Source organism: Diadema antillarum, unplaced genomic scaffold, assembly GCF_040938485.1.
Source record: "Diadema antillarum isolate AM-2024a unplaced genomic scaffold, OU_Dant_1.0 seq00000570_RagTag, whole genome shotgun sequence".
In the NCBI taxonomy this organism is placed as follows: Eukaryota; Metazoa; Echinodermata; class Echinoidea; order Diadematoida; family Diadematidae; genus Diadema; species Diadema antillarum.
Window position 1 is genome coordinate 581,628 of NW_027271508.1, and position 26,370 is coordinate 607,997.

General features: G+C 37.6%; 1 protein-coding gene across 1 annotated transcript in view; it reads left to right on the forward strand.

Annotated features, from left to right (window-relative positions):
* The first annotated feature begins 204 nt into the window (after positions 1-204).
* The window catches only part of LOC139735338 (uncharacterized), a 28,885-nt gene continuing 2,719 nt past the window's right edge, over positions 205-26,370 (forward strand). Inside the window, exons 1-2 of the mRNA XM_071646085.1 lie at positions 205-600; positions 24,019-24,229. Of these exons, the coding sequence (XP_071502186.1) occupies positions 598-600; positions 24,019-24,229 (214 nt within the window). The 5' untranslated portion in view covers positions 205-597. The remainder of the gene's footprint in view (positions 601-24,018; positions 24,230-26,370) is intronic.

The window sequence follows — 26,370 nt, forward strand, 5'->3', positions numbered from 1 at the left end:
CTCACCCCCTCAAATAATAAAAAAAAGAAAAAGTGACTCGTGTTTTTTTTTTTTGGGGGGGGGGGGGAGGGGGTGGGGTGGGGTTGTGTCTTCTTCACTAGAGCGCTGCGAGCCACCAACGCACGCGCACTACACTCGTTCAGATTTGTGATTAAATGGAGCGGCGAAACCAAACAATTGTCATTATGATGCTTTGCGGTTGGACAAGGCGTTAGCTTCGTTGACTTCGGGAATCTCAAGTCTTGCCTCAGAAACAAATTAAAGTTAGACAACATGTTTTGACGACACGCTGTGTACTGCCAGTTCTCATTTCTGCTAATTTTGCGTCTTATTTTAATTTTCGACACTGAGAAGACCGAAACACTACAAGAAGGTTTCTCTGCACACTTGTTCAGCTGGTCTGGGACTGATTTGATTTTCGCATCGCTGAAGGGGTACTACGTAGCACGAAGCTTTCCGTTGTGTTTACGCTGATTACAGGGTTATATCGTCATTTCTGAGTCTGCGTTTTTGATGGTTTGAATAGAACTTGAGAAGGTTGAGCCTGGATGCACGTTGACTGCTGCACAAGGACCGTTGCAACCGAAGTTATCCAGGATGGTAAGATAGTATTTATTGTCATATCTAAAGATATTCTTTTGTACGTAACCTTTTTCGCAGAAACACTGAACTGATACAGTAGTTTGTGTATTGTGCGCTGTATGATTCCTTTGTTCATGTGTCAATCAATATGTGAGTCGAGTATCTCGAGTCATTTACCTTGATAAAATCAGTTAAGGAGAATGCTTTACGGTTTTCAGGATAATTTCTAATGAAAGCTATAAACGGTTCGTTGTAAGTCATGGTATTTTATTTTTTGTGTCATTCATAGTCATGTTTCAAATTAACCACTTGTATGCCACATTAGTTACCTGTCCATAGGTTTGTGTGTGACATGTGTGCATATTTGACCCATTGAAACAGAAAGGGTTAGCAAGAGGGTTAATGCTTACTGAACCGTCGACCATCACTACGATAACTTTAGGTCTTGACGACCGAAGTTAGATATTGATGGGATATTTCATGCCCGTCATTTTCTTTCTTTTATTCGCCCTTGCTTCCAACCGTTGTTACCTTCTTACATTCTGTTTCCTGCCTACCAAACCTGCCCCGAGGCCTCGAACTTTTTAAGAGCCCTTCTTCATATTCCTCTGTAAAATTATACCCGTGTCCTGAGGCATATATCTACTACCACAGAATCTTATCTATATGCGTTATTCATTATTCTCTGATATAAATCTGCAGTCGTTGTGGTTTCACAGAAACGGGCTCTTGGTAAGTGATGTCTATCAGCCTCATGCTATGGCTTTAGCCGTAATAAGCAAACAACGTAGGCCTGATTATCTTTTCTTACGCGTAGACAGCTTAATCTAAAATTTTGATACGGCACATACCTAATGTTCCCGAAGGGATAATGTTGAATTTATATAGCACTGTTCATCTCGGTGTCATTGTCAAAACGCTTTACGAATATAATAGAAGTGCAATTGTAATTACTACGAGTAATTATAGTAGTGTCATGCTAAAAACGTAGACTGTAATATAAAAACAATCACATATCAATTTAGCAATATAAAAAAAAATTATTTAGAAACATAACAGCAAAGTATGATAACTTCTCAACATAAAAATTTGAACTCAACATGAGTGATGTCATTTGTTATTGTTGTTTTATTCGGTTCCAGAAGGTTTGTATTTGTAGTTTGACATAGGAAAACAGGAAAAAGAAAAGAATGAGTCTGTCGCAATTAATGAGTTCTACTTTGATCTCTTTTTGAAATACGTAGTTTATGTTATGGTTCCTATCATTGCCGGAGTGTTTTTTGGAAGACATCAAATGATATCATTTAAATCAAATAGATATCTTACGGCAGAGTGGTGGAGAAATCAACTCTGTTACTTTTTTTTCTTTTGTGGGAATGTTTCATCAGGTGGTAATCTCTTAATCACTCATCCACTACTACTTCCAGATTCAAGAAATTCAACATCTTTGTTGATGATTTCATGCACATTGTCACTAGTCGTCTTCACAGGATAATTTATGTTTACAGCTACTACTATGTTCTGTTCTATGCACGAAACAAAAAACGGATATCAATCCGAGGACGGCAAATTATTTAATTGATGATATACATCTCTCCTTGAAGCAAATGCGTTAATTTCACGATGATAACAACTATGCTTGTGATGTTATAAAATTTTCATCATCATCATCATCATCATCATCATCATCATCATCACTATAGTCTGTATCATAAAGATTATAAAGTCAATTCTTTATGCTTTAAAGGGATTGTATAGTTTTGGTTGAGACCTAATTTCAAGTTTCTAAATTTTTTTGGTGAGATAATGTGAAACTTCTTATGAAATGTGAAAGAGCATGTAATTCTTTGAGGATTTCAAGGTTTATTTGACGAAAATTTGTTTTGAAATGGCTTAGATATCCCAAAAAAAAAAAACAACGATTCTAATAGAGTGTGGGACCCACACTTTATTATGATCGCTTTGTTTTACTTTTTTTTAAATGTTTCAGTCATTCCAAATCCGATTTTCATCAAATAAACTTTGTATTCCTGTTAAAATGGTATGCTCTGTACTATATCATAAGTGTTTTCTTGGTATCTCGCAAAAATTTAAAAGCCCAATTCTCATCTCCACCAATACTGTACCATCCCTTTAATCTCCTTCTCCTCCTCATCGTCTTCATCACCATTTCAAGGAGAACTAGGAGCACGCAGGAACTCTGCCGAAGTTATGAGGATCAAAGTATACGCAATGAATGAACTTATCTAACTCAAAATATTAATTCCAGTTTAGAAACCTACTAAGAATGATACTGTTAGAGCTTCACTCTCGAATGATACTTAATGGTCTGAGGAAAAAAAAAAGACGCTCAATTAATACTATAATACTGTCTACGGAAAGTTTGGTTAAAATCTCAAAGAATTCTAGGTGATTTTAAGAAAGAAAAAAGGTTTATTATGCGAGACATTTCGTTAACTTTAGGATTGTCGGCTAACAGAATTAGGATATTATCATGCATTGATAATTGATATTTGATTCGTTTGGAAAATATTAACCCATATCGGGCCAACGCGCCTATGTAAACAAACACCTAAGTAGCCCAGCACCGTTCGCGCACACACGCCGACAGACAACTCTCCAAACAATCGCTCTTCATTAGCAAGCAATGAAAAAAAAAAACATAGACAAGTTATATATCATTTGAAAGAGGAAAACAATCTCTTTAAAATGGTATATAACATGATGCCTTTAATGCCTAGTATAGTCATAGTACTCAGCGGAAGTGAATGACGTCATTCATATGCCATTTTTTTCACTACGGGGTATTCCGTATGTGGCCCCTGCGGCGTTCGGACGAACTACGGAATATCCCGTAGATGGCCCGATATGGGTTAATTAGAGGAAATCATGCTAAACTGTAAACTTGGAGCACAATGAACTCACTTGAGCCTGAGAAATCCCCTACTCCATGTTTCGCTAAAACAGCTATGATGTGGCTTCGTCGATTCTAAAGTACCTTCGAATCCTATCTCATAGGTAATTTTAAATGATAGCATTGTCTTGATAAACCCATGACGAGTTAAAGACAGTTGTTGTTGAAAGTAATCCAAATGATGTCTTGGGGTAACAGCTAGGAGAAAGGTTAAAAATTAATCACTCTGTAAAGATGTTCTGGAATGTGCAGGTTCCCACAGCATTGTGGGGTCCTACCCAGGTTAAAGTAATTTTCATCTACCAGTCTACCACGAAAAATAGGACGGGACCCTATACCCTATATAGACAAGCATGGGGATCTTCTGTACAGACAGACAGCCAGACAGACAGACAGACAGACACACACACACACACACACACACACACACACTCACACACATGGGCACATGGGCACATACTCAGGCGTAGACACATGGACATGGTACTAAATGGTTTAAAAAGAAAGAGAAAAAGCCCAGGAAATCTCGCGAAGTAGGTCAGGTCTCGTTTAAACCAACAGAGATGCAGACGAGAAGGCGTAAAGTCTGGCTCTGGGAGATCAGTTGCTATACTAATCGAGGCATCTCCTAACTCTTACGCCGGTCGTCATGGAGGGTGTGTGACATTCTCCTTCCATCCCATGAGGCACTTTACAACGCATCATCCTTTAACTTACGAGGAGTGTGAGATGCACGTGGGCAAGGTTCAATCACATCCAAGTCATGAGAGTAGCTCGTTCGAATAGGAATTCAATTTTTTGCAGAGTATGTTTACCTCTTCTTCGTTTTGCATCTCACAATCGTCTTAGTACAGCCTCTTTGCTCTATGATCACTGATGCCTGCGATTATTTATAAATGTAATTACTTCAGCGAACGGAAAGTGCTGTAAAGAAATAAAGGTGTGATCGCACTTTCCCCACACTGGCAAGTGTGTTTCTTAAAGGACCCGTTGATTGCATGTAGAAAGTAACGTTGGCACAATTTCTTAGTCTCCCCTTCGCGCCCCATCCCAACCCCACCTCGCGGCCTATAGATGACGATGACTGTTTGAAGCTTTCTCGTTGTCATTAACCCATTCCATCCTGAATTCTGAATTACCCATAGACTTAATACAAAGGCCACCCAGTTTCCGTAGGGAACGAGTTAACAGATACTCCAGCTGGTACATGGTGTAGAGGCTGGACAGGGAGGTGCTAGAGGAGAGACAACTACCGCTCTCCTTTACAGTCATGCGCGGCACCGTCGAGAAGTTATGCGTTCAACTACAGGTGTTACTCATGTGCTTTGACAAAAGAGAGCATCAATAATCGGGACTAGCTTTTTCACATCTAGAAATACTTGCCCCTACTGCAATTCGCTCTCTCTTTCAATGTGATGGCAACAGTGAATTTGTGTACCTTGAATTGGAGCAGCAAATCAAGATGCAGTGTAAAACTGACAATTTTAACAGCAAATAGTTTAAAAGCACGCTGGAACACGCTTTAGCGGAGTACTTCATTTGAAAGATCAAAATATCCCAGATTAAAAGATAGAAAACTAACATGCGGAAATGTGCGCATTATAGAAACTTGATAGGTTTTTAAGAGGGCCTAATTTTCATTTCATTTCGATTTGCGCATTACGAAGAAACTAGAAATACATGTTTATGATATTGAATTCTTTCCTAAACTATTCTAAATCAATTAGAGTATTTCATTTAAAGTTTTACGGTGAAATAAAGCTTGTTATTCAACGAAAGGTGAAATGCGTTGTTCGTCTCCGAACTTCGTCTTGCAACTAGAGCGGTGCCGAGGATGACTTAGAAGCGTAGTGGAATGCTAGACATCCCATTGTAACGCCTTGAACCCAAACATGTGTATGCATGAATTACGAAGAGTTGCCACACCATCTCTTTAACACCTCCCTGGAACGTCCAAGGATGCGTAACTTCAATACTGTCTGCTTCCTCATGTTCATTGACGGACATATTCGCCTTCGTTGTAAGTTAAGTGTTTCATAGTTCTCACACAAAGGTATCTGTTTGTGTGTGTGTGTGGGGGGGGGGGGGAGGGGCTACCTACATTTAGATATTGTCATCACTCTCCAAACTTCTTACAGCTGTCATTCTTCTTTTTTAATTAGAATTTACTTTCTATGCACTTACAATGGATATTACATCACTTGCCTGCGGTGAAATTGTATAAGATTCACCAGCCTTGCATAATCTCCCTTGTGCAATCGTGATGATATTATGTAGTATGTGGTAAGCATTCTTGCCAGTTCGCAAAAAGTTCAAGGAACAATAATTTTTCTCATTAGTCAAATCGACAGGCAGTGCAATTTAAAATTTCTTTCATCCATCTATTCATTCATCCATCCTCTAATGACAAATGCTCACCCTGCAGGGAATATCAGCCTAATTGGGAAAAGAAGCAACCTAGGGCTATTGTTACTATACTAAATGTACATATAGACCTATGTATTCATCTTTACCGTTAGTCTTTGCGATGATACCAATCATCACTTTCCATTTACCCATCTCTCCCACCCTCACGCAAACACACACACACGCACCCCCCCCCCAACACACACACGACAACAACAACAACAATAAACGTTTAGAACGTAGACACTACGTAATTTAAGAAAATCCTATAACTTGTTGTTGTGGCAGTGGAATAAATCAACTGATAACGTAATAACAGATAAATCTCTATTAAATTCATCCAAACATTAAAATGAGAAACAGACCTCAATATCGTGCCTTTAAGCTCATTCTTATTAGGTAAATCTCGTCTCTGTTAGCTTTTAGCATCGATTAGAGGGAATTTGTGAGGAAGAAATTAATGAATACGACTTTTTTTTCTCTCTCTGTCCATTTGGCAAATGGTTATCTCCATACCCCGCAAGAGTTAGAGCCCCGAGACGCTGTAGCGGGTGCGTGGTGGGTGGAGCGAACAAAGGAAACTATCCCATTCAGCTTTCGAAGATTTGGAATGAAAAATGACGAGGGAACATGGCGCGGGATAAATATACCCTGATCGTGATCTGCGTCGAAAATCCTCGGCGGGCGCAAGATATGTTGGTAATGATGACGTCGTCGTGGATCTGGGCGAAAGTGTTCGATGATGCCGGGTGGAATAACAGAAGCACTGTCTTCCCATGGTGCTGATAGTTGCAGCAAATTATTGAGGATTGCTACTGACCGGGGTAAAACGAGGTCATGAAACTTTATGTGTAAAGTCAGTCCTATATTGTGTAGGAAATCCTTGTCTATAATAACCTTTACTATCGTCTTAACTGTAATTGCAGGCATGGATGCAGTTACGTAGTATATATATAAATACATATATATTTATCTATTGATATATACATATATACAGATATATATGTATATATATATATATATATATATACATAATATATGTGTGTGTGTATGTGTGTGTGTGTGTGTGCGTGTTCGTGTACCTTCTGTTTCTACAGTTATATTCTAGATTATAAATTAGATTGGTTTTATGACTAATTGGATTCATTCTTGCATTACTCCTACTAGCAAGATGTTTTTCGTATCATTTTGTGGGAGTTATTTCCTTATTCTTGCGTGGAATGATATTTGATTTGACCTGATCTTATTTCATTTATCCCTCTTTACATACATGAATACATGTATAACATTTAGTCAGTTGAACAAAGTTAACGAATGTAATAGTGGGAATAGTCTTGGGAACAGGTAAAATGATTGATATAAGCGTGCGGCATTGTTCATCATCGAGCATTATCATTTTATGCATATTGAAAATTTGAGATTTCACGTTAATGCGGTTCAATGATAAGATACAATTTAAATGAAACGAAGGAGATCATCATCACTAGCAGATGCTCAGATATACACATTATGCGTTTTATGCATATAAAATTATAACCCATGGAATAATTGCTATAGCTATTGATCAGTGAGATATTTTTGATGTAGAAACATGAAATTACAATAGTTTTGTCTATACCCAGGAATTCTTCAAGATGGACTTTCACCATGAATAGACTGAACGGACTCTCTAGTTTATGTAACCATGCAATCTGAGTCTTTTGATGCAATTCAAACGTATACAACATGTACAATGGTAGCTATCCGTCAAACAAAATCGTGCAAAACAGCAGTGCTTCATAATCATTACACAACTTACAAGTCTACCTGGTCAACCTGGATGATTTGGCTGCACTTGAAACATTTTGTACCACGACGTTACATGATGACTATTGCTTTTAGTAGTTGTGTGTTTATCATCAGAGATCTTTAAGGAAGTGGAGGATAATACTTACTATACACTTTCTGGTTTCGATCCAAAATACCTTAGATTCAGCACTAAAATTCCGGATGGAAATGTGTACAATACAAAGGAAAGATAGATGTAATGGATAGATGGATGAATGGATGGATAGATGAATAGAAATAGATAGACAGGGAATATATAAGTAGATATATGATAGGCAGGGAATTAATAAATAGATAGATAATGGGTATAGAGTTAGAGAGACTTTCACGAAGAAAGAGTTTATCTTATGTTTTAAAGCTTAATTCGTCATTGATCATATTGACTCTATGATGGAGAGAGTAACAGCATGGTATATGTTTGCGTTATCGTTTTCGAATCGAGCATATTCACATTTAGTCATAGTTTTCTGAATTGAACATAATATATATCCCTAATGAGACAGAGTCATTTTCAAGACAATGAGACGTACTGTTGGTACATTCAAACATAGATCAAGTTACGTGTTCGATAGACTGATAACAGAATGAAAAGATCTATTGTGTTGATTCAGAGCTATTTAGGATAGACATGACAGAGGAACAAACGGTGATCTGACTGAATTACAATAGAGTGCTTTGGTGGGATGGGGATGCAAAACGCTGTCTCTGAATAAGCAAACAGCTTGTAGAGACGTCAATCTGAAAAAGATAAAAAGTATAAGCTTATTTATATCGTATATATGAAGCGAAAGAGAAGCCAGGTTATCCGCTGTTCTGGCGTTATTGCGCTGATAACAGTAGATAGTTTAGCTATAAAAGGTGCGGTGAGTTGTGGTGCTCAACTAGCATGCGGTACGACGTGCCTTTTTTAATGCATGAGTTGTGTTTACTCAATGGTTTTATGTTGAAAAGACTCATGGAGAGTGACCCAAAATAACTTATGCTAAAAGGAGTCAGAAACCAACTAATCTTCGTAATTTGATATGATTTGTGCTTTATGATAGTGGATTTGAAAGGGAAAACTATATGCATGATTTCATTTGTTCGGGGAGGGAATGAATTATTTGGTCCGTGGTGTCGCATACATCTAAGGGCGAGGAGTTTGGGTTAGTTAAATAAAAGTCATTGCGATGGCGTGTGGGACACGAGTGTACATTGCAGCTTGAGATGAATAAAAAGAATAGGTAGTAATTTGTTGATGCATACATGGAAATAAAAAAAAGCAGATTTGTCGGGGCAAAGATTGTGTTCTTCTATGATTGTGAGTTATTTGAATAAAGGATTGGTATGAGCTAAATAGGCAGTTCAGTTTAGTTCAGTTCAATGACATTTGTTTCGAGCAAACGATGTACATGAGTGAAAGTTAATAACGATACGATCAATTTGAACATGCTGGGGGCGCGTGTCTAGAAATAAAGAACTTGTGTGGAGTGTGGCGGCCCTTGACATAAATGAATATGATATGTAGTGATAAACGAAATTATGATAGATGGAGATACAAAACAGAGATAAGGAAAAGGACAGACAGACACACAGACAAGGATAAAGACAGACGAAGACAGCTAGGGACATACATAATTATGACCTTAACATTGACGGCAGAATTCGTTAAAAATTCGAATAACTTTTTCCTGCGATAGAAATCACGAATCAATTCTAGATTTATAAAGTTTATACCACACATAGTATCACAGTAATTTACATATGGTAAACATGTGAAAACAAGAGTGTTATACACATTTAAAGGACTTATTTCTTAGCTAGTATATAGGTTAAACTTCCAAAGAATACCAATCCTATTTGAAATAGAAGTACATATTCATGAACTTGTTCCTTGCAGGTCAGGTCAAGGATTACGGTTTAAAAAATATATATAGACTTTATTTTTATAGACAGAAACACTTTCAATAGAAGTAATATGTGAATGATTTAGAATTGGTGCATATGCTAGTACAGATCGTATCTATACATTCAATGGCAATCTATTGCGTTTTTGCCAGTTCTGTATTCTGAATGTTAATGAGAGTGTTTGTGGATTAGTGTGAACGGAATATGTATTTGTGTCGTCAGTAAATAATATGAAATTAAGAAAATGTGATGAATTTATTATATCACCATTATTTGAGAACAAGGATGGGTCTCAGAATAGAACCCTGGGACGCACCACATGTGATATCATTGTGGGAAGAATTTTTTTTATTAAAAAACTGTGTACGATTAGAAAGGTAGTTTTCAAACCAAGAAAGGACAATACCTTTTATGCCTAGTTTTGATAAGTTATATATTACGATTGTATGATCAGTTGTAGCAAAAGCTTTGTCTAAATAAAAAAAAATCAAATAGTTTGATCTTCATCAGACAAGTTGTTAATGATTTCATCCGCCTAACTGCATTATGGCATACTCGATTTATAACATAAAGTCCTTCTTGAAGCTAAATTGGTTTGGGTTGAGAGGTTGTTATCGACCAGAAATTTGTAAAGACGATTATAAGAAAAATACACGTACTACCCCAATACTTCGGTCCTTACACTGGCTTCCTGTAGAAAAAAAAGGTATTAACGTCAAGATTCTTCTTCTTGTCTACCGTACATTGCATAAATTTGCCCCTGCCTACCTTCAAAATACTCTTCATCTTCACCAAACCCCACGAAATCTCCGTTCATCGAACTCACAAAACTTACAGGTACCTCGAATCAAGTATAGTTGGGGGATCGTACTTCTCATACATGGGCCCAAAACTTTGGAATAGCCTTCCAAAATCTCTTCGACAAGCACCTTCTATTGATGCATCTAAAAAGAATCTCAAGACCTATCCTTTCAATTTAAATTGACGATTGGGTGATAATATTCAACTTAAGCAGGATCAACCTTTTTGAATGCTGGAATTACTTCGCCAGTTTTCATGGCGTCTGGAAATGTTCCCAAAATAAAAGAAGGATTGAACATATTAATCAATGGGGAGATGATTATTCAGCTGTCCGATTTTCCTTAAACTTCAGCTGATATGATCAACTAATATTGCTACTTACACTAATTTCAAATTAATATATGGGGTTTTGGTTCCCTTTAAAGCAGGTTTACACTTAGTCTATCATGGCCACAAGATTTATTGGTTTCAAAAGATGGCACAATTTTGATAATTTAATTTTCCATGATGGGAGGGATATGGATGATTCAAAATGTTCAGAAATGTAATGAGTAAAATCGTCAACATCAGAATTAGAAGCTAACTCGATATCAATAAGATATTCATTGAAAACGTGAGCGATCTCTGATGGGTCCTTAACATCAATCCATCTTTAGTTTTAACATCGGTAAAAGTTTGTAGCGTATAAGAAAGTGAATTGAAAGCTTCATCTGTTTACACATGGTAGTGTTAGTCACAGCCTGTATAACCTTACAAGCTAACGAGAAAATGAGATGCGGCTATCCCTTTACTATTCCCTCTTTCGTTTGTTCTCAAAACAGATTGTGATATTATGAAAATCATGCTTTTTTTTTTGGGTCGTCAATTTAGAAACTGCAACACCTTTTCCCCCACGGAGTTAAGGTTGGGACGTTGTAACTGGACTTTGTAACTCTGTAACTGGATGTGAATCATGTTCAGGCCAATAAGAATCTGTTTTGTCAAGTAGTAGATAATAATGACGATTATACATCAATTACTACTTGTACCAAACATTCACTGTTTTGTGAAACTTTGTGAAACGATATTATTCTTATTTAGAGTTTCATTTCATAATTACTGTCATTCTCTGTGTGTGTTTTATTCTGTTTGAACACCGGTCCAAGAATCCCATCGTGACCTGTCTATTCCATTTCGCACAACGGTATCCCGTGTGTATTTGTCTTATATTTCATTCTTTCACTCAGCTTATCGCACTAATGTGTTTTGCTATAACAATTATGTAATCACAAATCGAAACTCCGTGAAGTGCGCTACTCCCAACTCAGGACAGGTCGTTTTGTTTAACAAAAACTAGAGAAATAATTGAATATAAACACACAGGAATTTCAGTGCCCTCTTCAATATTGTCTGACACGTCCTGACATACCTTAGAAAAGCCATTGAAGTTTGATGTCTCGCCGCGTATCTAGATAAGACAGGTAAACACGTACACACACACACACACACACACACGCACACACACGCACACCCCCCCCCACACACACACACACTTGCAGAGATGCATTTGCCTAAAGAAACATGCATTAAGTGTAAAAGAGGTTTCAAGATAAAAAGGTAAAAAGAATAGAAAAAAAGAGGGGCAGAGGGATTCGAAAAGTCAAGAAGTCGCTAATGTATCTCACTGACGTGTAAATTGTTTTTCTTAATAGCCATGTCCTCCGGGGACACCTGCGCCCTACAGACACACGCACGCGAACAGACATACGAGCACACACACATACATATATAGGCCCGCACGCACCCACACTATACAGACATACAGACAATGACGTGTGATGAAAATACCCATGACTGGCATTCCTTTAAGGTTGAAGTTAGTAGAGGTCCCTGTATGAACATGATGAAATCACCAGCAATGATGTGATCCTATTCATCTTTTGTAAGTGGTTATCATCTTAAGATATCATTCATCCGTTATGGTAGACATTGTTCTCAATTTTCATTTTAAACTGTGAATACATAAAACATGAAACAACAAGCGAGACAATCTTCTTCATTCAAAAAATGGTGGCAATTTGTGCTTCGGAGGAACCACGTTTATCCTGTTCAAAAAAAAAAAACAACTCGAATTTTAAGGAAATCTTAAGAGGTGTGGGAATAGATATGTTCTGCAAGCCATAATGGCCTCTGGGTTCCGATTTGGGCCAAGCGTGTGTGAGCCCTCGCCACAGCTCATTATACAAACTTATCACAGCTATAATCAGGGTCATTGTGTGCCACTGGGTTCCACGACATTTTGCTTCTGCGACAATTCTCTTGAAATATCTGCACCCTAATCCAAACATAGATTCCACTCACAAACATAACCTCAACCCTAGTCCGAATCTTCACATTAAACTAGACCTAAAAACCCTATCACAACTCTAACCCTAACACTAAGTCTTTGAAGAAAATATCAAAGATCGTAGCAATTGCCGTAGGAGCAAATGTCGTCTTACCATGCCACCGACATGAAAAATGAACTGGATGGTGTTAGATTTGGAAGAGGGCTATGAGACAGCTTAGATTATTGACTTCAAACATTCCCTCGTCCAGTATACAAACGCTCGAGCATTTTTGTCTGCATGGCCTTTAAACAACTGCTTTCATTAATGACACTGGGACAAAAATAATGTATAATCTCCTCCATTATAAACGCGGACCATCTGAAATGGGCGTTCATGAACCTCTGCTATTGACAACCATGGTATCTCAAGCTTACAGACAAGCCCTCTTATAAAAGTGTGTATGTTTGTATTTCTGTGTATGAAATGAATAAATGACCTTTCAATGCGCGATCTTCGGAGGCAATATCAACTCATATGATACACACGTACAAGCTCGTTTTCAAGTAATTGTTTGATAACAAGCTGGCAGTTAGTCACTCTCGATTTTACATTATCAATCAATTTTCCCCTCCTTACCAGGTCTTCTAAATTTGTGAAATTGTGCATTCAATTCCCAAATTTCACACGTCTCCATTAACGGCGTTCTGGACACACGAATCGAGTGCATACACGTTATGCTGATCACGTTATCGCGAAAGACTGCTTTTCTTTGTGTGTTCCCCCTATATCAATCAAACTGAAAAGCATTTTTTTTTTTGTATTCTATAGAAAAAATGAAGATAATCATAGACACTTTTAGTTTTTAACTCTGACAAGATTCTGAGTATTAAACTAAATGTATCTAATTATTTTTTCTTTCGTGATTGTTTTTTATCTGAGACGTGACTGTATAGTTTATACAGCTGTAACTTAAATTCAAGTGTTCGTGTGTGTTTGTAAGTTTGTTTTTATCCGAGAGTGACATGAATTTCCATTAGTGCCGGAGCAACCAGTTTCGAGTTTTCCATTTTCTTGGCTGGAACAGAGATTAGCATGCATAAAGCGAGATGCTTTGTGCCCACTGAACGATGACTACAGAGATCAACTTCCTGAATAGGTTCAAATCCGAAAAAAAGGGAAAAATGAATAAAGAAAAATAGTGAATATTCATTTGAAACATTGCCAAATCAGCCAGGGGTAAAGAGATTTAATAATCAAGTTTTTGCGTATATATTCACTTAGAATTAAAAAAAAAAACCCACACACACCATGAAATCAAACAACAACGACAAGCATCTCGGAGAGAGACAATGGTAAACATTGATTTGATACATCGTTCAGTGATTTCCTTTTTAACTCTTGTTACGATCTCACTTTGATCGTTGCATGTAAACGGTCTATGTTCCGGTTTATGACAGTGTAAGGTTGTATGCTTCGCTTTAACTCTCTCATTTCATACCACTGGTATCAGAGTTACTTTGTTGCAGGGTCCTGAGAACGTTTTACCAGTTCTCCTAAAAGATATATCGTCTAAAGAATAAACTCTACATTTCAGCGATAAACTCATCGCAAAGTCGTTGTTGTTAGTTGTTACTTGTTAGTTCACAAACAATGTAAACGAAATTACCGCTCATGAAATGTCTTTTCACGGACTCATCAACGTTGGTACGTTCCATCCCCTTTTTTGTCCCTTTGCTAGAGAATTACACGCCATGTTGGTTATGACCAGGGGTTACGCTGGACATTAACACTGGGCAAAAGTGTACTTTCAAGTGTCGGCCATTTTGTCACGTCTGGACACAAGGGGCGATACATTAACGAAAAGGTCAATCAAATTTAGTATTTTATGATCGCAATGTGAAGACAAGAATACAGTAATCTCCCAGGAAACAGCGTCTCTTTTTATCAGAGCTTGAATTTCTCCCCCTTTACGTGCAACAGTTATCTGAATCAGTCTGGTTGTTGGTATTTCAAAGAACTATGACTTCATATACTGTGTAAACTTTCTGCTGGGAATTTCACGAAGCTAGGAGACGCATTCATCACAATCATAACTCCGCAGACATGCTAGTGGGCGTATGTTGCACGCCTACTCGCCCCATCCTGCGAATATGATACACCTTTCTCCCTTCAGACCTATGTGCCATGAATTGTAATGTACAACGCATTACTTAGTCATACTTTCGAACAAAAAAAAAATCTCGGCGTTCTCATTTACTCGAACCCTCTCTCTTGCTCCGAATTTGATCCATCAACGAACAGAAATCATCTTTCTAATTGATCTTAAAGTTACCACTGTCTCCAATTCAAGAGATATCATCTCAATGTTTGTGTTCATTTTTATACATATATGAACACCGGTGAAATTTAAAGTAATCCGAGATCAAACATAGACGTAAATTATGTACATTTTTTGGACCCTGAGATTTCATTGGTTAACACCATGATGTGGAATCTCAGCGAGGAGATGACTTAATTAACCCATAAAATCTCCGATCATTTTAGACACATAACCCCGCTTGGATTATAGAAGTCAAGATAAAAAAAGGAATGGATGATGTCTTGACATCATATCTACTATAATGCTACTTCAGCAACGATGACTCTTTATTTAGAGGAGTTGTACCTGAACGGTTTGAATGAGAAAAAAAAGTCTTCATATTCTTTTTCTTTTCAACAAACCAGGGCTTTAGAGATTAAAGGCAGTAATATAATCACTTGAGTTGCATTTGCAATCATAGCTGATACTTTTTTTTTAACTGGATTGTAATAAAACTGTCACTGTATGACATTTGATGGTACCATCTAAGTCACTTGAACATCGTGTGCAGCTTCCAGTGAAGGTAACGGCTTTTTCACGTGTCTTCAGACTGCTTCACTATGTTTTGCTACGAATTTAGTGTCTCTTATAAGCGTGTGCCCGCTTGTAAGAGACTGTTCTTGGATCCCTCCCTCTCTCTCTCTCTCTCTCTCTCTCCCTCTCTCTCTCCCTTATGAAAAATATACCTGAGTGATCATATCCGAAGAGTAGGTGAGATTAGCAAAAGAAGGTTGCAGGGTCAAGACAAATGTCAAGGGAGAATGTGGGATTTATCATTTGTGTCAAAAATTACCAAGATTGGTAAGGGATATGTTTTGACAATGCAAGCACGTACCTCATGTTCCCTGTCTGTAATGCAGCTGGTATAAACAATGCTAAATTATGACCAGCAATTACCAATAAGAAGACAAGTGAATGTTACTTAAAAGTTTGAAATCATCTCTTAGTTACCTATTTCGTAGTAGGCCCTAGGTAAGTTATAATTGACATAATTATGTGAGAACTCGTCGAGGCACTTTCTCTTCTGGAAAGCTTGGAAGTTTTTCTTAACTCGAAAGATATAAACCGGCATGTCTAGATTACGTCGCAAAGAAATTTGCTGTCACGCAATCAAGTTGATGTGTCTGGTGCTGAAAAGGACAAAGGTTGGGCAGAATTAAAGGCTTCGGATGACTAATTCGCAGAATTTCCAGAAGATTTCGACTTAAACGTCTTGCAAATTCCACCCAGTGCTCCAAATTTGTGACACAGAGACGCGATTGTTCAGCATGTCCAAAGGCTTCGTGGTGTAGGTTGATGAAGATCAATTTTGATTTGTTTTGAGATGCTGTTTTCCCCTTGCTTCCCAAATAAAAGCCGAGAGGGAAACATTGTACATTTCTGATCTGCCGTTTCAGCGCTAGCCTGGTTTTCTACGTCGGATATCCAAAGCATCAAGACTGATCAAAGGAATAACCAGCCACATTGTAAACATCGGCGAAGTTAATCTCATCTGCGATGTCATCATTTGTCAATACACTTTGGTCATTATTTTTGATAGTCCTCGTCAGCACTCTGGGAGGCTGTCCAGGGCTGAAGGAGTGGCTGAAGATACAATTGTATAATAATGTATGGCTAGTCTTTGATATGGTCATGCGTCACAGATCCCTGCCCTTTTTCTACAAACCAGGAAATCTATTTATATCCATGTATTCGATAATTCATTCGATGCGTGTGATACCAAGGAATGTATTTAGCTCGCTGGTTTTCCAGGAATCGAAGCAGGTGTTTCTCTGGCGATATTGCATCAGTCATAAAAAAACGCGTATTCTTTCACATATTTCAACTTCCGCCGGAACAAAGAGGAGAAGACACTCACCACGGAATAATAAAATGCTGCAAGTTGAGCGGCACTTGCGTAATAACATGCACTAACATGCAGCAGAGACAATGTGCGAGTTGTGTATGTGACAAGATTAGACAAATCCAGGGTTGAAAGAAGGTTCTCCAATGACACATTCCATCACAACAAACATCACATTCTTGTCAAACTTTCTTTAATTCTTGGATTCTCTTTCTCATCCTTCGCCCTTTCCATGATCTATAGGGCTGTCTCGTATGGATGAGATGGCTTTGATTTCTAAATGTTCGCCTTGTTTGTTTTGCTTCATGATCAATCAGGATTTAAAATGCCCGCTAGCAATAGGGCACAGTCAATAAACATCCCATGTTTGAACTTGATACTAACCACATTCATACCATTGTACAACGCCTACTGAATGTACTTAATACTTAGTTTTCTCGTCAATTTGTCCCACTGAATAAAGTGAACACAAATATCTACTTCGTAACAGATCAGAAAATATCAGTATCTTCATCCCTGTGACTACAGATTTGAAGTCCTGTTATTCAAATACAATCATTATTTTGTTCTTCATGTTACACAGCAGAAAATGTAATTATAGCAGCGTAAAAAGAACCCGAAGGCCATACCTCATTGGTGGGGATGAGGTTCTACAGACTCTTCTTACGCAGAATAAGCTTAGGGTCCAATCCTTGACAAGATGTTTTACCAACAAGTTCGTTTTACACGTGTGCACGGCTACTTGTCAATGCTAGGTGAAGGCAGGGTTCCCTGGATGAGGAGTGTTATTGCTAGGAGGCTACCCTGACAGCCCTACCTAAACGAAAAAAGAGTATGGTGTTAATATTTGCATTATCGTACAACGTTGTCATAATCGCTATATGTACGAATTACCACTGTTAATATCGTCATTTCACAGTGTTAATTAGCTATGTGACCATGCATCACAAAACAAACAAAAAGTCGCACCCTTTGATTTTACGGGAGGACTCAAAACAGGTGAAATGGGTGGAGTTTTTCATATTTTCTGAAAGAGCTATCCTTCTTTTACATTTTTTTCTTTAGTTTGGGATCATAACACAAAGGGGAAAAATGAGTTTTCAGCAGTTTTTCTATACAACTCTTTTTAGGGGGGAGAGTAGAATGATCAGGTTTATATTGGAGGCCCCCTTTTATTTATTGAAATCCTTTGTACTATTACCACTGCTGATATTATCATTTCACAGTGTTCATTACCTAAAATATTACGACCATTCTTATCATTTGTAACAATATACACTGCACTCCCGTTATAACGAACACGGTTATAACGAAATTCCAGTTCCAACGAAATGAAAATCCAGGTCGCAAATTATCGGCTTTATATCTTTTATTGTTTACTTGTTCGGTTATAACGACATTTCGATATAACGAAAGAAAACTGCCGGTCCCGAGGATTTCGTTATAACGGGAGTCCACTATAGTAGTAATAGTGATGGTAGTAGTAGTAGTAGTAGTAGTAGTAGTAGTAGTAGTAGTAGCAGTAGTAGTAGTAGTAATATTAGTAATGTAATTGTAATGATAATACAATATTAGTTATGAGACTTTGACGTCGAAGACCAAGTGTAAAATGAACTCTGATTAACCTTCAAAGCGAAAGTCTTGAGAACAGAAGAGGGAAGTTTGAATGGATGGTGTTCCTTATTTTGAGGTTTCATTGATCTCAAAATAAAATACTAGTAAGGTTTACTATTCAGAAGATTCATTATTTGGAAACACACAAATTTTGTTTGCCTAGATATTCGTTTATCCAAAATGGAATAAGGTTCGTTAAACCGAAAATGAGAAAACAAGAAGAAAAGGTGTACGTACTAACGAATCTTTGGAATTACGAACTTTATTTCGTTTTCAAATTAACGAACCTTTAGAATCATAAACTTGTTTTTTGTTTTTTCATTTGCGGATTAAAGAACCTTCCGAAAAAAAAGACCCTTCAGAATAACGAACTTTTAGAATAATGAACAGTCGGAATAACGAATTGTAACCAGATAACCGTATGAACAGTGGTACAGTTTTCAGCTGGCAGCTGATTCAATGAATACTCTACTGGCCTATACAGCCATAAAATGGCTCAGCTTTCTTAACACCGATCGTTGCCATTGTTTACCCACTGTATAGCGATGGAGGGCCAACCACAACTGTGGATACACGAGTATGACGTGTGCACAACTAACACAATATGTGAAACAAAGGCAAGCAAAAATGAAGAGTGTTCATACACAATATGCACAATACGTACTCTTGTCTACTCTATGTAGTCCCCTCATGAATCGATCGTGCAAAATGAAAAAAAAAGTGGGGTGGGGTGAGAAGGAGGAATAAAATTTCAGGTGATTCCCCTTGTGTTCACCATGGACCTACTACAAAAGTAGGTCCCTGTACTCGCTCTAACAAACAAAAGACATTTTAATAATGTAAAGCGAAGAAGCACATTATAAACAAAATTTTTTACAAGTACCTAGGGTAGGCTTTCATGCAATAAGAAAATTGCTGTCTCTCTGATTCTCTCCGATAATCTTCTTCCTTGGCAAAGAGCACACACAGTCGCTGTCTCGCTGTCAAAAAGATCATAATTTCGATGTCGTCAAGCTGACACCATCGTGCCTTACCGCAACAAGGGGTCAAGCAACTAGGGCTTCAAATCTCCGAACCCCCCAATTCCCTTAGGCTAAGATCAATGCACACCCCATTATGTAGGTCTGAGTAACGACTCGTTACACGGCATGGATAACGTATTACCATACACTGCGGGGCTAATCAATTCAACCGAGAGTCGAGATTCCTCGCCGCGTGTTCTTTTTTTAAGCTTACTTTCTTTACTTGTGTACATTTTTGCCTTGCGAGCAGCAACCGGAAAGTTGTGTGACACCCCCCCCCCCCCAATTGATTTAAAGAGTTCCTTTCTTGTGACGTCACGGTAAGAACGAAAGGGAAGGATGAATAGCTGCAGGTGTAATGCTACGAGGAACGGAAGTGATAATGACGTAATATAGATTTATCTGTCCTTGATTGACCTACAATATTCCTATTCATCCTTGTCTTCTCTGTAATGATCCCCTATGGCCTGCTATCAAGCCGTCATTTGTCCAAGCCCTTTGCTGGCAGAGTCGTTATCTATATGGAGGCCTGCATGAACGCAGTTTCTATTTGCGTATCAACAAGAGGTCATCAATTGAAGCGCCACCCGGTTTTTGCTTTGTACTGGTTACCCGAACCGTTGACTGTGTCACATCAATGCCATGGTACTTTCTATAGTCAATCCTTTTACGAATAATTTCCAAGCAAGGATTACATGTCAGTTAAGCTGAAATAGAAGGGAAAAGGTGTCCAGTCGTACCAAGTGACCTACAATCGAAATGATAGTGTTTTCGCTGCAAGCTGTTGATCATCTTTGTCCGATTTGATTTAGTTTAACTTTCTTCCTGTTTTAATATCTGCCATACATACATCCTAAGGAGGAGTGATATTCTGTAATTGACAATATTTTAAATGATGATAAGACTCACGTATTAATGATCTAAAGACTCATTTGTTCGTTTGTTTGTTTGTTTGCTTGCCTTTTGTCAGTTTCCCAATGTGAAATACTTTAATCCTGCTCAGCAGTTTCATCACCTCATCTCTTTCCCTTTTCTTTATATCCGCTGACCATTTCACTCATATCACCCTAAGGACTATTTCAAAGAAAGTTATGAACATCAAATCCAAAATGTTTGCCATTTCACAATATGTATAAGTTGTGCTTCAACATAATCATTCTGAATTGCCTAATAACAGGTCTGCATGCCTCAAGTCACAGTTTGGTGTAACCTACGACTGGGTAAACATGTTCATTGCATGCAACCAAATGCACATCAAAGGTGTACCTATATCATTTATGAGATTACGGAAAGTCGCATCCTTTTGTTTAGTATACCCTGTAGTAATACCTTAAAGGGGTTGTATAATTTTGGTTGAGACTAAATTTCAGGTTTCTAACATTTTTGTTGAGATAATGAGAAACCTCTTACGAAATGTGAAAGAGCATGTAATTCCAAGAAGAATTCGACGTTTATATCATTAAAATTGTTTTTGAAATGGCTGAGATATCTATAAAAGAGCAATCCTAATAAGATATGGGACCCACCTTTTATTATGATCGCTTTGTTTCACTTTGTTTTTGGATATCTCAGCCATCCCAAAACCGATTTACATCAAATAAACTTTGAATTCCTCTTAAAATTGCATGCTTTGTGCTATTTCATAAGTGGTTTCTTGGTATCTCGCAAAAAGTGAAAAGTCCACTCCTCATCTCCACTAATATTGTAGCAACCCTTTAAGTATTGCAATACTTCATGAAGTACATAAACAGCACACCATATTATAATATTTTCTCTCAAACAATATGCTTCATCTTGTCACTGTTACTTCATAATCCATTTCACCCATAATGCACAGATTGGATGCTTCCTCGGCTGTGTAGGCCTATTTCTCTCTCAATTGGATACGAAATTTTCAGGTCATATCATTTGAGTGATATTCGATATTTTAATCTATTTTTACTGCTACAATCTGTAAAACAGAGTCAATTGAAAATGGATTTACAATTTGCAAATATATGTACATTTGCCTACTTCACTCGGTGTAGTTTTTTCTTATTCCCGCACTCCTTATTCTCAAGTTGCTCCTCTGTTGTGAATGATTAAGTTGCTTCTCTATTGTGAATGATTATTCCATAATCACCACTCCATCCCAGTCTACCGTGAAAATGTCCTCGAGCGGCTATGGTAATCAACTCTTCGATTTTCTCCCCTTCAATACAGAGGTTGTCTTTCCTATTTTGAGAGTTGTTCGCCGTGGCTCCGGAATGCCAACTATATCAAATTGTAGATCAGAGCAGGTGTTACCATGTTTGAGATATTCCTAAGTAGCCCCACCATATACAGCTGGTGTGCACTACAATCAGCCAGCTACACCTGAGGGGAATTTGACCTTACCTGACTACGGAGCTCATTGATCACTTCGAGTCTGCTTTCACCCATCTTCAATCGGGTCTATACCAAGATTCGAATATTGACGCGACTACACTATGACACCAAACTGTCATGCCTCTGAGCGTGGGCGTAATCAATAACTGTTTCCACTCACACCATCCGGCGGTTAATGGACTGTTTTGCATGCAATAACAACGATAACGTGTTCCTTTGTGATTGAGATATATGGACAAAAAAGCTGTTTTTCCTTTTCTTTTTTTCAATTACTTGTCTGTGATTTCATAAACTTGTGGAGTCTTATCTATTCATCTTTTCAATTATCATAATATTACATTAAATTTATCCAAAAAAAATGGCAGTCCTCGCAGCAAATTTATTGCTGCGTTAATGTCAACGATTAAAAGAAAATAATGACTAATAAACTGGGTACAATATCACAACGCAGTCATAATGATTGTGCAGATTGGGTATAATATATATCGCATTTTCTGTTTATGTTTATCTGCATCATTATTCTGATCTTGAACTTCATATACATCAATATATCTATATATATCTCACATAATATGTGTTTGTGTGAAGGCATAGTTGCATAAAGTGTATGCCATTATGCATGCACATACACGTAAAACAGATTTTTTTCTTGTATCTATGAATTTGTGATCCTTTTGCTTCAAACCAGAAATATATGAGTATTCCTGATTTCTCTCAGATGCCATGTTACTATATTTACGACGAAAAAGAAATCCGTCTGAATTGATTTAGGAGTCACTAGTTCTGACACCGCAATCCTGTAATACAATAACGATGCAAGAAACAGTCTGGGTTGATCTATGTTAAATGAAAGCAAGAGATTATTAAGCAGATGGGTGAAAATTGAGGTGGTGTTTTCTTCCATTTTGTTTCCCTCTAGAGGGAGAGGGAGACAAAATTGATCTATTCTGGAAGGTCGCGTGTTCTCATGGTTAATAACGCATGATAAATTAGCACGCATCGCTGTTTGTGTGTGTGTGTGTGTGTGTGTGTGTGTGTGTGTGTGTGCGGAGTGGTGATGGTGGGAGGGGTTGTTGCAGATGGAAAGACGTATTTCAAGGCCTACACGTGAGGAAGGAATACGTCGAAGCATTTCGTTTATAGAAAACTTGAGTGAGCATAGAATCCATACGAAGAACACACTGCCGACAAAATCAGCGAAATCGGGGGGGGGGGCATTTCAATGAGCGTTTTGTCTGACAAATTTGTCTGACAAATTTGCTCTCAGCCAATCAAATGCAAGGATTATGATAGCTTATAACAGTTTGTCAGAGAAAATATCAGACGAAACGCTTCAGGAAATGCCCCCAGAGCTAAAGACATATACTTGTTATTACTTCTTGTAAGTTTTACCACTTAGCTAACGAGCAAGTTCAGAGTTGGCTCATGTAAGCATGATGGGTACATGACTTTTTTTCTTTCTCTCTATCTCAGTTGGTTTGGCATTTCAATTGTTTCACAAAATGCAGGAGCTTGCCCGACGAAACAATTTATGGAATTCATCAGTCATATTCAAACAAAGAAGAAATCCATTTCATTATTTTTAATTAAATGTATTGACCATCGTTTTTGTCTGTTTGTTTTTTTTCTTCGATATTCCAAATACTACTTTTGCTGTCAGGTGCACGTGTTTGCCAACACCAAGGATTATTCTATTCATGTTTAATCATTGCATCATCATGATCACAGGTGCTTATCTCAGCGAATTTAAAAGCCAGTATGTCTTGTTGGTACATATGACTTTTTTTTTTCTTCTGCTCATGCACAAAGTGGAACCCTGCACTAACTTATTGGGCTGAACACATTATACATAAAGGCATGTTTAATGGTTCCTGTTGCTTTACACATTGTAGTTTGTTTGTTTTGTTTGTTTCTTTGTTTTTTTTTGCTAGCGAGGTATCTAACGCATTGAAAGTGATATCATAAGAAGTTTCTTGTACTGTTTTCTTTTTTTTAAATTAGAACTGTCAATAATTTTTCAAAAGGATGTGGAGCATGATACTTTAAGCGGTTTTAAATTCCTCACTTTCTCCCCATTTGATGTACAGATGGTAGAATGGGGCAAAGTGTCAATGAGGGCGTCTTCCAACAACAAGCTGATAGTGGTCGCTGTGGCAGTTCTGTTGCTGTGCGTCTGTGTTGCGGCGGGTCAGGGATGGCACTGCGGACGGGCCGCCCAGACCATCATGTCAATGTGCGATAGCTGCTACGCCAGCCTCGACAAACGAGGTTCATCGAAATCATCATATACACCAGCAAGTAAGAAGACAACGTGAACAATTTTTGCTTTGAATGTAATAAAGTGGTAGGGTTGAGAAAAAAGAGATCATAATGAGCTTTTTCAAATCAATGTTCGACGTCTGTAATAAAAAAAAACAACCTCAGAACCATTCATTTTCTTGAGTTAATTTATTTCGTTACTCATAACGTTGAAATAATAGACAAGTCCTACACTAACTCAACCTCCCCCCCCCCCCCCATCTTCCCGCCGCCAGCATGGTGATCGAATCCATTTTTTCGGCATTTGCCATGTCTAACTTTCTCTCACATTTGATGGTACTCAGTCACAAATTACGTGTGGGGTGTGAATGCTAACTGTTGTTGCATTTAAATTATCTTTTGCTACGGAATACACAGAACACTGGGAATTTAAGAACATTCACAGCAGTCTTTCCTTTTTGAAGGGACTCAAATTGCATTAACCATTCTAAAAACACGATACATGCAAGGAATGCTCCTTTTTATACAAAAGTCGGGTTACTCTTTCAGCTATGATACGACGCGTGCTAATTTTCATCGTTAAGTGAAGCAAATGTGATAGCCGTAAAGAGCGTCAGGGGTAGGATCTATTAATGGAATTCTTTCTCAGGTGGTCTTGCAGTAAGTGATTGCCATCGAAAGGAGAGAAAGAAGTGAAAAGGACTGTGAAACACCATGAAATACAACATTCTTTTCCAGCAAACTTGTATAGGGTGAATAAGATAGGTGGGATGTATCTCCCCACCCCCTGCACTGTTCAGCGGCAAACTGTCAAACAACAAAGTGTCACTTTTCATCGAAGCGTAATGTCCATGTATTGTATTACATCGCCTTTATGTCATATTCGCCATTTTCCCTATGCCTTGTTCAGCAAATTAGTATTATCTAAAGCTATATTGCCCAAGACTCGTTAAATAGCACATTTCTGCCAAGCCCGTTTGACCGTACATGGTTTAGTTACAGAAACATTGCACGGCTGTAAGAAAGTTTTCTTTATCTGTCTGTTTGTCTGTCTGTACGACTCTCTCAAAATAAAAGAAGAAATTGATCAACAAATGAAATGTTAATAATGATAAAATATATTCACGAGTATAAGATGTGAAGAGTTTCATTGAAAAAATTGTCTGAACGCCATCTTTGAACAATCTGAAGTACGTCCGTCATCAGATAAAGACAAATAAAACCTTTCTATAGATATCTCACTTTTAACATATCAAGGAATATCAAAGTTAAAAAACGTTCGACTTATCATATTTGATGCATATGTGTGTATAGGTCAGTTGTATCAGTAAACATGCTACATATAACAATTTTGCAATAAAATATGAGAAAATATATCTACAAGTAATTTTTTTTCACTAAACCATAACTGTAGACGGTTTAGTCCATATAGAAGCAATGTTTACATTTGTATATTTTACGATACTTGACATTGATGATACTGATAAACACTGGTTGTTTTTATCCCTAACTCACATTTCAGAACTATTTTGAAGCACTAAAGCTGGGTTTTTGTTTCATCTGTAAATGGTGAATAATTAATTTAATGTCTCTTGTTCAAAGCGGTAACAGAAATTGATTGAATTAGAGAATTTTAATTTCAACCGTAAGTCGATAATTCACAAAACAACAAAAGAAAGCACTTTAAAGGGATCGTACAGTTTTGGTTGAGACCTAATTTCAGGTTTCTAACATTTTTCGGTGAGATAATGAGAAACCTCTTCTGAAATATGACAGAGCATGTAATTCTATGAGGAATTCAACATTTATTTGATGAAAATTGGTTTTGAAATGGCTGAGATATCAAAAAAGAGCGATTCTAATAAAGTGTGGGACCCAGTGACTTTATTACGATCGCTTTGTTTTACTTTGTTTTTGGATGTTTCAGTCATTTCAAACCCGATTTTCATCAAATAAACTTTGAATTCCTCTTAATGTGGTGTGCTCTGTACTATATCATAAGTGGTTTTTTGGTATCTCGCAAAAAGTTAAAAGCCCAATTCTCATCTCCACCAATACTGCTGTACCATCCCTAAGACGTCGAACATGCAGGACAGTCCACTGTTGGTAGTACGTGTACAGTACAGTTGTAGTTGCTGAATCATCATTATTGCTTTGTATAGGGCCTATATGATGATTTT